Source organism: Pyrgilauda ruficollis, unplaced genomic scaffold (assembly GCF_017590135.1).
Source record: "Pyrgilauda ruficollis isolate IOZ18807 unplaced genomic scaffold, ASM1759013v1 scaffold15, whole genome shotgun sequence".
Taxonomy (NCBI): domain Eukaryota; kingdom Metazoa; phylum Chordata; class Aves; order Passeriformes; family Passeridae; genus Pyrgilauda; species Pyrgilauda ruficollis.
Genome location: NW_024513654.1, coordinates 9,007,798 through 9,020,172, shown reverse-complemented (window position 1 = coordinate 9,020,172; position 12,375 = coordinate 9,007,798). Strand labels below are relative to the sequence as shown.

General features: G+C 37.1%; 1 protein-coding gene across 5 annotated transcripts in view; it reads right to left on the bottom strand.

Moving 5' to 3' along the window:
* Window positions 1-276: 276 nt before the first annotated feature.
* GPAM (glycerol-3-phosphate acyltransferase, mitochondrial) overlaps window positions 277-12,375 on the bottom strand; it is a 30,805-nt gene continuing 18,706 nt past the window's right edge. For 3 of the 5 annotated variants that reach the window (XM_041461229.1, XM_041461228.1, XM_041461232.1), the window contains 9 exons: window positions 11,520-11,635; window positions 10,660-10,730; window positions 8,924-9,188; window positions 8,293-8,435; window positions 6,850-6,927; window positions 5,937-6,077; window positions 4,988-5,177; window positions 4,820-4,878; window positions 277-3,610 (listed from right to left, as the gene is read on the bottom strand). In XM_041461229.1, coding sequence (XP_041317163.1) covers window positions 3,494-3,610; window positions 4,820-4,878; window positions 4,988-5,177; window positions 5,937-6,077; window positions 6,850-6,927; window positions 8,293-8,435; window positions 8,924-9,188; window positions 10,660-10,730; window positions 11,520-11,635 — 1,180 coding nt within the window. In that variant the 3' untranslated portion in view covers window positions 277-3,493. Of the gene's footprint in view, window positions 3,611-4,819; window positions 4,879-4,987; window positions 5,178-5,936; window positions 6,078-6,849; window positions 6,928-8,292; window positions 8,436-8,923; window positions 9,189-10,299; window positions 10,371-10,659; window positions 10,731-11,519; window positions 11,636-12,375 lie in introns of all 5 variants that reach the window. The other 2 variants (XM_041461231.1, XM_041461230.1) reach the window with 2 other exon arrangements.

Genomic DNA, 12,375 nt, shown 5'->3' with positions numbered 1-12,375 from the left:
GGATGGGGGAAGAGGGAGGCAAAATGGCACCTCCACTTTGCAACAAAACAGCGGCTCAGGATTTGGGATGTCACTTCAACCTGCTTTTTAAGTGTTTCTGCACTAGCTCATACACTGGTAGAGATACACCTACAATGAGGGATTTTAATGGTTTAATTTCAGAAACTACCTGCAGTGTAATGAAGTTATTGAATAAATTATCTCATCGAGTTATTTAAAAAAACCCACAACAACAAAAAAATAAATCAAAAGAACACTAGAGGAGCTTGTTAAATGTCATATTAGCAAACAGTTTAATTTATTAAAATGACTCCAGTACACCTCTGTGCTTCTACAACAAACACGCATTACACATAACAGGTAAAACACAGTAACATTCTCCAGTCAGCAGTTCCCGGCTCATCAGCACACAAACACAAAAACAACAGTATCTTACATCACCTCCCAGCTCAACCTTCTTCCACGTGGTGCTTGGGGCACTTCTCTGAGGAGCAGGCAGGCAGCTGAATGCAAGTGTGTGTCTATGCTTCCTGATCAGAGGTGGTGAGTGCAGCCCTGTGCTGCCCAGGGCACAGAGCCAATGCCCTGCCCAGACTCCAGGCAGTGAACTCAGGGAACCCAGGGAGTGCAATCCCACATTTCCATCTCTCTAAAAACGGGACATCGACAGGATGGCCGTGGGGAGGTTAAATTTCTCGTAGCATGAAAAGACACTGGCCCAAAAAGGTTTGCACACCTGAGTATTATGCTCATAAGAATTACGAGACTCATGTAAGTCTTTATAAAGTCATAAAATACAGTTGTGATAATTCAGGGCCAGTCCTTTCTCTTTTACTGGCTAACTTTACTGAAATCAACTCGACCTGGAATTATAACAGCAAAGCAAACATGAAAAGTTAATAAAATCAGAAGACACTGAAGGTGTAAATACAGTGCAAGTGTTGGTTTCAGTCTTTTTGACTGTTACAGCCTGATAATTTTACATTCTGTGCTTTAATTTCAGGGAAAAGCATAGATGTTATGTGTCAGAACATACATACTAGCATATATACATGTATACATCATACACACTTGCTGCAGAATGCAAGGGCTTCCAGTGGCATATGATTCATAGTACCAATCTATCACATGCAGGATTTTTTTTTCATACGAAACCAAAACAGTTTTAGAGGTGCCTCTCCCCCTGCATATATAAGTATCCATTAATGTGTATTCACATGCATTATTATCCACTCATTGATTTGTGTTAACCAGATTTATTTTTTAATTTTTTTTAACGTGAGCTATAAATTATTTTAGCTGCAACACCTTGCCAGAACAGTCCAGTGACCACAGTACTCCTGGGTTTTATGGTAACTAATACCTCAGTTGGCAAAACATTCTTAATAAAATGACTCAAGTTTTGTTTGCTTCATATTGCTTCATTTTTAGAATTTTTTTTAATGTACAAACATTGCTGTTAGTACACTTCAGATTTGCTGAAGTGCAGTAAACTATGAGAGCTCATTATTCAGAAGCACCTAAGACTTTTTTTGATATTAAATGGAAGCCATCAGCAACAAACATTGTATGGAGAAGTCATCAGGTGGATGAACAGTGCACATCAGTGAGTATGAGATGAAACTGTTTTCTAAACAGCTGGTAGCCTTCACAAAACAAATTATGTGTGATGTAGTCAGTCCTGCTGAGACAGCAGAAGGACATAACACAAGCGACTCAAGGGTCAGTGTTTATCCATATTAATGTAGCTTTGGTTCAGAAATTCTTTAAGTGTTGTAGAGCACCTGGTTTAGTGACAAAACACATGCATCTCACAGTGCTAACAGTATAATGCTAATAAACTATAAACTGCAGCTTTCAAATATTAATAGCATTTAATAAAAAACTTACAGAAATATTCTTGTTGACAAATGTGCAGTACAAATGCAAGCTCCTTGGCCACAAACTCGAATTGTGTGCATCAGTTTTGTGCTGGCATAACAGTGTAAGTGCTGGGATTCAAGTATGATTTTCCATGTTTATGTTAAGCAACAGAGATTACATGATGAAGTTTGGGGGATTTTCTGCTCACAAGGCCAGGATGTGAGAATCAAGCAAAGCAATGCAGCAAAGGAAATGTTTAATTTCCCTCATCTAGAAGGCATAAAGGAGGGAAAACACATTTCACAAGCAAACCAGCTTCACATACCAACAAGTTATTGCTTCAGCTAAATCAGCTGTACTAAAAATACAGGACTACAGGCTGCAATCTAATCTGCCCTTACATGAAGAGAAGATGAAATCTACAGTGCAAGTCCTCCATGAAAAAGGATCAAATTGCAACACCAGAGTCCTGTTTCATAGGACAGAATTTATTCATCATTCAGTTTTACCTGTGAATTAATTTTATTTGTAAGTCAGTTTGATCACAGTATAAAGTACATTGTTTATATTTCTGTGTTTCTAGAGGTACTACTTCATACCAATTTAGGTCTGCTCAACAACAGAATATAATATGAACACTTTGTTTCCAAAGAATTAATGAAATTATTGCTGAAATTTTTAGGGTCAAAATTAAAACTTATTTCACCAAATCAAGACTTTACTCCACTTAAAAAAATCTGATATCCTATTAATTAAAAAAAAAAAAAAAAAAAAAAAAAAAAAAAAAAAAAAAAACACCAAACCAAAACAAAACCCTGAACTTATTAGGTTTTTTTTCAATTAAATAATCTAAGATTTTACAAGATATTCACATTCAGGCAACTGTCTTCTGACTCACCTGGCTGAATGACAGATGCCATAATAAAAGCAAGAACACTACTCTCACATTCCTCCTGACAGCAGTGATTAGTGCAATTTACCACTGCACTACACAGTTTCAATAGTGCAAGGTGTGCCTGCTGACATTTCTCACAATCACCTGCTACATGATCGTTATTCCCAGATGTCTGTACCTGTAATTTTCATTACAATTTTGGCATTTATGTTAACACTTATGAAAAACTATGGCTTTATCCATGAAGTACATAGCCTGCCTAAGCAAAATTTTTGAGCCATTTATTAAAACAATAAAACTGAATTGGAATGAAAGTTACTTGGTTAAGCCATAAACTGTGTTGCCACTAAACTCAAGATCTCAGGGTTAGCTACAGAACACCAATATGTGCACTTGTGCATCTGTTACAGTCTTTAAAAGTTTGTTTAAAATGTAACACTGATAAAACTTTTTTTTACCATCTAAGTCTAATAATTTATATTATTTTTTGCAACATGTTAAATTACTTGTATCCAAAGTGTCATCTGAGTATCGCTGCATCACAACAGGACTGGGACTGTAAGAAACCCATAAATGCACATGTAAGAAGGCACTTGTCTTCCAGTAGTTCAAGTCAGAGAAGGCCTTACCCAGACAGTGGCACCTTACACTTTGAAGGATTAGCAAATGTCCCCAGGCTTTGCCACAGTCTCAAAACTTGTCCTCGCATCCCTGGACAAAGGTGCTGTGTGTGGTCTATAACACCATGAAGCTCATGACGAATTCCAGTAGTTTCTGCCTGTTGCTCTGAGGTAGGAACGTAGTGCCCAGTTCCAAAATGGTGTCTTTCCTTTGCTGAGTCTGCTTGAAAACCTGAAACACAGCACGAACACATGTTAAAGGAATCACCATGTTCCTTTAACAACACCATGTTAAAGGAATCTTCTTTCTTCTGAGATTAAAATTTTATGGTCTATAGTAAGTTTTATAGTAAGTTTACAAGACTTCTTTCTTTTCCTTTCTTGAAGGCTTAGATGGCAATGCCTTTAGGTATTATTACAATTCACTCAAGGTTGAAGCCCTTCAGGGGTTATTGAAGAAAATAAATTGAGAAATAAGTACAGTGCATGAGAAACAGCCAAATCTTAGCAGTGAGGCACAAAACAACCAATCAAAGACATCCAATTGAAAGTGTAAGCACTGTAAAAACAAGAAGTCAGATACTATGCTATAAAAGATGCTCAGCAAACATTATCTAGTTCCACTTTTCATTCTAGTTTATCCTGCTGTTGGAAAATGATGGATTCAGTACGTGCTTTCCTCACAGCTATTCAGAGTCTACAGAAAGATACCTTTATTAGGCCAAGTATGGTTGGATTATTCAATACATTAGAATTTAAAGGCAAAAACTTCAAAACCCATATCCAGCAACATTCTGCCCAAATGTCAATACTTTCTAAATTATAATGCTGTACCTTATCTGGCATTCAGGAAGCCATGCCAGTCTGATGTAAGAAAAACACTTCACTTGCAAAATCTAGATGGGTGATTTATGATTTAAAATACTAGTGGTAAAGTACAAAATTAAATGTTTATCTTAAAGAAGACTTGCATCCTCATGATGAACACTTAAGGTGTATAAGGATGGTTCTTCTGGAGCATCATTCACCACTAAGCCAAAATTCAATAACTAATGCTTTTTTAAAGATTTAAGTAGACTTCAAAATTAAATTTAGCTATTACTGAGCACAGAACATGTTCTCAGCCTTTCAATATTGTCCAATAGGGACCTGGAGTAGAACAGATGAACTTCATTTGCTGTGAATAAAAATGTCTAGTCACCCATCCATCCAGACAGACCTTCCCAGGGGCAAGAAGTGCTCTGTTCTAGAGCTTGTGGTCTCTGTTACAGCCCTCAGCCTACAGGAAACCAAAATGCTCCAAACCCACAATACATTTCCACAGATACAATCACTGATTTTAAAAAGACACTGAACAGATTCCCTGAAATGCCCAAATTATTATGTGCTCATTATTGAAATGAAACTTAACAGTTGCCAGGTCTGAGCACCAAACACTTACTCCAATTTCCTTGAAGACTTTCACTGCATTTTTCACATGACTGTAGGTAGCACTTTCAGCTGCAAGAGAGAAAACCCAGAGATAAACAACCTGAAATTCAATTTGGGCTACCTTGTCATAGAAAGAGCAGAATGAATCAAACCCAGTTCCACAACCAGTTTAACATACCATACACAGCAACATTCCTCTCTGTCCTGCTTATTAAGTGCCTGTGTAGCTTCTGAATATATTCAGACTCTAGAACAGGTCCACTAAAATTGTGCACAAAGATGACAGCAGAGCTGTATGCCTCCAGTAAGGGTCCCAGTAACCTCTGCAGGAAAGTGATGTACTGCTGGTGCTCTTGAGACTGGCTCACCTAAGAAAAGGCAACAAAAGGTTCAGTGACAGAGTGGAAACCAGAAATGATCTGCAAGGCATAACATGTCTAAACAGCAACCAAAATAAAAACAAAAGCACAAAACAAGTGTGGGGGCATAGCACAATATGGGAGCATAGCAGAAAAAAGAGGTTTATCATGAGGGAAAAGACAAGCACTGAACATCACAGACCAATGCTATTTTTTCCTGCTTTAGAGTACTACTATTTTCCCAAGATGAAATTAAAGACATCATGCTGTTCTGCAGCCAACAGAAGGGCTGCCCAGACACAGACAGAAGTTTTCATGTGTTAACAAAATATCCTAAAGAGTGTTTGTGTCAGTTCTGAGAAAAACAGTAATATATCTAAAATCAACATAAGCAATCTGTGAAGTGAAATATAGGCTGAATATAAATACCAGCTGGATGTGCCCGTTTTAGACTGCATGTAAAGAATAAAACCAAGGTACTTGAATCTTTTATCAATTTTCAGGACTCTAACCCATTGCTCTTCCACCTCCCTGTAAAGATTGTTTATGTTTCTTCAGCTACTTTCCTCATGGGAAGGAAACAAATGGACTGTACAAAAATACTAACATTGAATGGACTGTACAAAAATACTAACATTGCAAATCAACAAAACCCACCCCCCCCCCCCCCCCCCAAAAAAAAAAAAAAAATTATCAGTACCTATCCTGAATAAGCAAAGTAATTTATATCTCTCACTAGAGGGTTCAACATTATAAGGAAAATATTACCTTCAGGTAGCAATCTCTCTGTTCCTCTCCAAAATCACTGTCTTCATCTTCCTCATCACTTCTCCAAGATAATGGCTCAGGGAGTTTTTTATTCCACTGCTGTTCTGTAAGACTGGGGCTAACATCCTCCTGATCATCCTGCTTAAATTTCAAAAACAAGGTGGTAAATAGGTAAAACTCCAAATCCAGGCAAGCAATAGGTTTACTTTATAACCTCATCTGATGTAATGCATTTATTAACCAATATTTAATGGATGCAAGTGAAACTCAATTATAGGCAGCATTGAGAAAAGGAGAGAGAAGAGACATTTGGTGAAAAAGACTGGGTTTTTTTCTTGCTTCCCCCTGGGTGCCAAGGTTTGTTTACTGTGCACAAAAAGAAGTTTATGAAGCAAAGATATGCTGAATCAGCTGCCTCAACTCCTCTAAGGTTTTCTTTGCACTGTGCACCTCTGGCAAACTGCACCATACAGTGACTCCCCTACAGCCTTGAAGCTGCAAGCTGAGGAGTTCTACAGTAATACTGAGATCAATATAAAGGAATTAAAGAATGACAAAAGGTCTGGACTTCTGACTCCTGTAGAGTAGAAAGTAAAAAATCCATGTAGCTGTGCTACATTTGCAAGGGCTTCAATAATAAAATAAATCCCAAGTTTCAAGACAGTACAAAAATAGGTGTCTTCCTTAGTAGCCTTACTGGTAAAATGAATTATACACAGAGTCATGAAGCATCACAGACTGACTGTGCCCAACTGTCTGATGCTTAGGAACAGAGGAAGGAAGCAGTCTCAGTCCTGAGCACATTGTTACAAGCTTTCAGTAACAACATGTGCTTAGAACAAGTCTCACAACTGAGGAGCATAAACCACCCAAAGTACAGTACCCCACTCCAACAGTATCTCTGCCACTTTACCTCAGCCACCAGGAGAATGCCGTACTGGATCAGCCTTTCCACAGACTCGTGGCAAACTTGATAGATCACCTGGCAAGGCTGAACAACATAAAGGAATGCAGTGAAAAAGTCACATCCATTACACCCATTAAAGCAACACCATTCCCTGTTCAGTATCAATGTTTTCTATAGCAGTATTATTTCCTTTAAGCAAGCTGTTAAACTTTTATCAGCATAATCCCAATGCACCACTCTTGTGTTTATCCTGGCAGACATTAAAAAAATTATAGTGAAATAGGATATTTAAAACATGTTCAAGAGTTTTCCAAAATGCATTACCACTGGTAGAAAGCCACATTAAATATTCTCCCTTTTTAATAGCCTCTAACCAAATTTTAGTTTGTTAACAGTTCTGGAACAAAATCATCATAAAATTAAAATTATTGAAACTCATAACAGTGATCTATTTGGAATTTAAAGGAAAATACACTTCCAAGAAATTCTCTTATGTGTTTTGAAACTGAATAAAAAAACCCAACTTCTTTTGCATTATTTGAAATCATTTAGGAAATATTCTCTTAGTTAAAAAAATAATGATCAATTATTAACTCTGAAAGCAGAAGGATAATATTACTAAAGAACTCCAGTGTATGAGCTAACTTTACTACCCAGACAAAAATACTAAATTTGGCTTATGCTTCCATAAAAATGCACAAGTCAATTATGAGTACAAATGTAAGAACTAATTCAAGAATCTCTAGAATTTTAAGTAACTTCTATGCATAAGAAAAAATAACATCTAGTACTTCAAATTGGAGGTACACAGTGTCTGAAAAGTGAGATAACATCAGCTCTTGTCAGTGTTTTGTCACAACAAAAACTGGAGTCAGGCCATGTTGAAAATTTCCACTAAGTACCAGGTGTGGCACAACATGAGTACTGCACTCCTATGCAAATAAGGGATATCTTTAGAATATAGAGCCTTACTTCCCAATGCAATTTCAATCACCTGTGTAAACTCATAAGAGCTGGGTACTAACAATGACTGAGTATTTTTTTGTAAAAGAAACAAAAACAGCTTTTGTTTCTTTAGGTAAAAAAAAAATATAAATAGTTTGGGCAGAATGCAAAAATACAGCTGTGATCTAATAACAGGAATTATACAAAATACATTAGAGAAGCTCCTCTCTCAGCTTCCCACAACTCGAGGTGGGCTTCTTAATGCTGCCTTTCTCAGGAAAGGCCTAAAGCACAGCAGAAATGTCCCAGGCCCAGCCCAGCATCACCCCCTTCAGCACTTGCAGGAGCAGCTGGTGGCACTCAGTGTGTGACAGCCATTGATACCCATCACCATCACACTGCACTGACAGTGAACAGACCAGAGCTGTGACACTTGTAGAAAGCATCCTGTAATTTTATAACAACAAGCACAACAAACACTGGCCAATTAATGCAATTACTTACCAAAGACACAGTGAATTCATTGGAAAGCAAGTAGCACAAGCTGGCAGCTTTTCGGACCAGGTGTTCTTGACTGATTAAACTGGGAGAAGCACCACTGCTACCATTTCTGTACCTCCTGCTCTGAATTGCATGAAGACTGCAGGCTGGAGCAGAAACAAACACAGGAAAAGTTTAATTTTCCAAAGGGCTTTATGGCAAATGAAACATCAAACTTCTCTTTTGTCCACTTCTGGGGCTAAAAGCAGTCAGATATTACACATGCCATTCAAGAATAAAGACAGACTTAACCACTATTTTGTGTCCAGTAATGTCAGATCAAAACAAAATCTCATAAAAATACTGCTCACCAAAACACAGGTTTTGCCATGTTGGCTCAGAACTATGATAGTGCCTTGCCTATGGCAGTGACCAATACACAAATACTTCCAAGAAAGATAAAGGATGAGGGGAAAAAAGAATGGGAACGTTCCTCAAACAGAATACAAGTTTGCTTTAAAATAATTTGTTAAGGTAAACATGAGTTGAAAAAATATATTACAGTAAATAACATGAGAAACTGATAGGGATTTTTGTGCAGGTACTTTGACTTTCGAGACAAGAAAGTCTTTCCTTGATAAACCCCAAAACATACCAATAACAGCCTCTTTAATGAACACATGAAGTATTCCATTGCTGTAGAAGTTGAGCTCAAAGACAGCAGGTATTGTGATGCTGGGAGTGACAAAGAACTCATTGTTTCTGCTCGTGTTTGTGATATTTACACAGTTCCCCAACAAGTGGATGGCATGCATGACAACATCATCTGAGTTCCCTGAAAATCCCAAGTCAAAGTCACGGGCTAGGACCTCCTCCTTCATAGAGAAGAAATCTTCTACTAGTCTGGAAAGATCAGTTCCCTAGAAATAAACACAGAATCACACAGTTAAACAATTTTTCTGCACAGGAATCTAACAGTAAACCACATAATCAGGTATATATCAAACACAATACACGAACTGCCAACAATCCAAAGCACAACAGTTGTATCAGAAAAACTGATTTTCACTCAGGTTTTGATCCACATGTTTTGAATTACATGCAATTATATTTTACAGCCATGAAACCATTTGGGAATGCAAGGTTTTTCTTTGCTTCTTGGTTTATTTCACAGCCTGCAGAGACCTGAATACCTCAAGATACCTGAAGACCATGTCAGAAGTTTAATATTTCCATTACCTATGCTACAAAGTGAATGATCAATCACCTGGGAATATTGCACTTAATAGAACTGAACAATTGGTGTGGAACATGAGGAAAGCCCTTTCCTCAGGCACTTCATTTTCTTGTTTTTACTCAAGATGGAGTCAGATCACATTATAAAATGCTTCTCTGATTCCACTGTTTTAGGAAATTGGAAAGACTGGACTGATGAGAATGGTAATACTTCCTCCAGAAGCAGGATTATACAAGTGACCAATATTTTTCCATTTGTTCTCAATTTATGTGCAATAAAAGCTTCAGATTTGAAGGACTTTTAGAAAAAATACAAAACAAACTTGTAGGAGAAAAAAAAATCTTCCAACTTTCATGCACAAGACTTCAAGTAAACATTAGTATTGTTCTGCCATTGTGATGTAGTATTTTAGTACTGAGGAACACTAAAACCAACTTGGAAATTAATGGAAGAGTTTCTAGAGTATACAGTAGTGAATGTGTTTTGAGATCTAAAAAACAATCCTAATACAATAAATGAAACCCATGTAATCTTTAAAAAAAAACACAGCATTTTGAATTACAAAGATCTATTTCCACATGAGCATTTATCATCCAATCAATAATGGCTTGTGTTCAAGCACCCGCTGCTAACTAAAATATCAGCACTCAGACTACCTGAAATCCACTTTAATTTAAATACATCTTTGTTTTTTTTTAATCAGTATCATGCAATAGTAAAAACCATACTTTTTTTTAAAATAATTAACAAGGCCAAAGCGATGTTTGGCTATTTAAGCAACACAGAAGCCTTACCTGCCTGTGTCTGTACAGCAACAAACAGGCAACAATGTGGGTAGACATCACAGCACAGGACTTGTCAGCAGCTAGGGGTGAACAAGATAAACTTCTTGAGCATCTGAGACATTCCAAACACCATTACAAATGAAAGAGTACCCACTATTTAAATATCATCCCATCAATAATGGCTTGTGTTCAAGCACCCGCTGCTAACTAAAATATCAGCACTCAGACTACCTGAAATCCACTTTAATTTAAATACATCTTTGTTTTTTTTTAATCAGTATCATGCAATAGTAAAAACCATACTTTTTTTTAAAATAATTAACAAGGCCAAAGCGATGTTTGGCTATTTAAGCAACACAGAAGCCTTACCTGCCTGTGTCTGTACAGCAACAAACAGGCAACAATGTGGGTAGACATCACAGCACAGGACTTGTCAGCAGCTAGGGGTGAACAAGATAAACTTCTTGAGCATCTGAGACATTCCAAACACCATTACAAATGAAAGAGTACCCACTATTTAAAAAATAGTAACATTGATGTAGGCACAGAACTGTACCCACTGAATGAAATACAAAGTGTATTATGTGTGTCTAGAAACAATGCTAAAATAATCAAAGTAACCTGGACTAAGAAGGCCAAATAAAGCTTAAGTATTTACTGAGGGAAGTAAGAACTGTTTCCTGTGTATCTCTGGTACCACAAGCCAGTCCTACTGACTGAAGCATACATCACATAACCTATAAAACCTGGCAACACTGGTCCATGCAGCTACATGAGTTCATGTATGATCTTAAATAATGCCATTAAGAAACTTCAATAGCTCCTTACATGAAGAGACAAGCAATAAATGTATCAATATGACAACCCAGCACCTCAGCTACAGAAAGTTTAGTGTACTAGTCCAACAAACAGAATAAAAATCTTCTACTTGATCAGAGAAAGAGTTTATTAAACTTTGAAGAGAACGGAGGGAGACAAAGGATGGAGAATTGTCAAGAAAGTCATGTAAGTCATGAAATGATCATATGAATGGAGACAATTATGAAGTGTGACACTACCACACAGAAAATTCATGCTGTCAGAAAACCAAACAGGCAGCTGACAACAACCTGCTCCAGTGGACAGTGTCACTGCCCATGGCAGGGGGGTTGAAATGAGATGATCTTTAAGGTCCCTTCCTATCCACACCACTGTATGATTCTGTGGTAGTGATACTCTTCAACACTTACTGAACAAAATGTGCTCAGCCAAGTTGGATATCAGCTCTCTTCTGAAGGGTTCGCTGGTGATGTCCCTGGAGTTGGGCAGTGAGGCTTCTGCACCTTCATCCACAGTATCATTAGGTCTGAATACAGAATAAAAGTTAACATGATGACATTTAGATTCTGATCAAAATGTAAAATAATATAAACTGATTTTTTAATGTACACTTAACTGAACCACAGCACAAAACACCATTACAGTCTGGTAAGGTCAGAAAATGTTATCAGCAAAAAGCTTACCAACTTTTCCTGATTATTTCTTTGCACTGCACAACAATCCATGATAAGACTACCAGAAGAAAACTTGCAAGCTTTTTCTATGGCTACTCATGACTTTGCTGTAACACCAATTGCTCTTTTTCCTTCAATGAACATGGACAGCAGTAGAAAAAACAAATTTACCTAAAAGACAGAGCCCAGTTTTTCTACAAACTAGAAATGGTCTTTTGTATGGACTTACAACTTTCTAAAGGTACAGGACTGACTTTGCCTCCACCAGGACCACACAAGTTTGTATAAATCCTGAAAAAACAGCTAAAATGTCTGTCTATGTAACAAATGCAGAATTAACTGTTGAGCAGTTTTGCAGTCCTGACAGTCACCTCCTTGAAAAGAAGGAGTACTCACAGGTCCTATTTGCTTTGGAATTATTCCAAAAACCTTGTGAAATGTTTGTGAGGTTTAAAAACAAATCCTTCACTTTTCCCTAAGCATGGCATTTTTCTCCCTAAATTATTCCCATAAAATTTATAAACAAATCAACAGAGGTTACTAAAAAAAAAAAAAAAAAAAAAAAAAAAAAAGGTCAACTCAATTTTTTTTA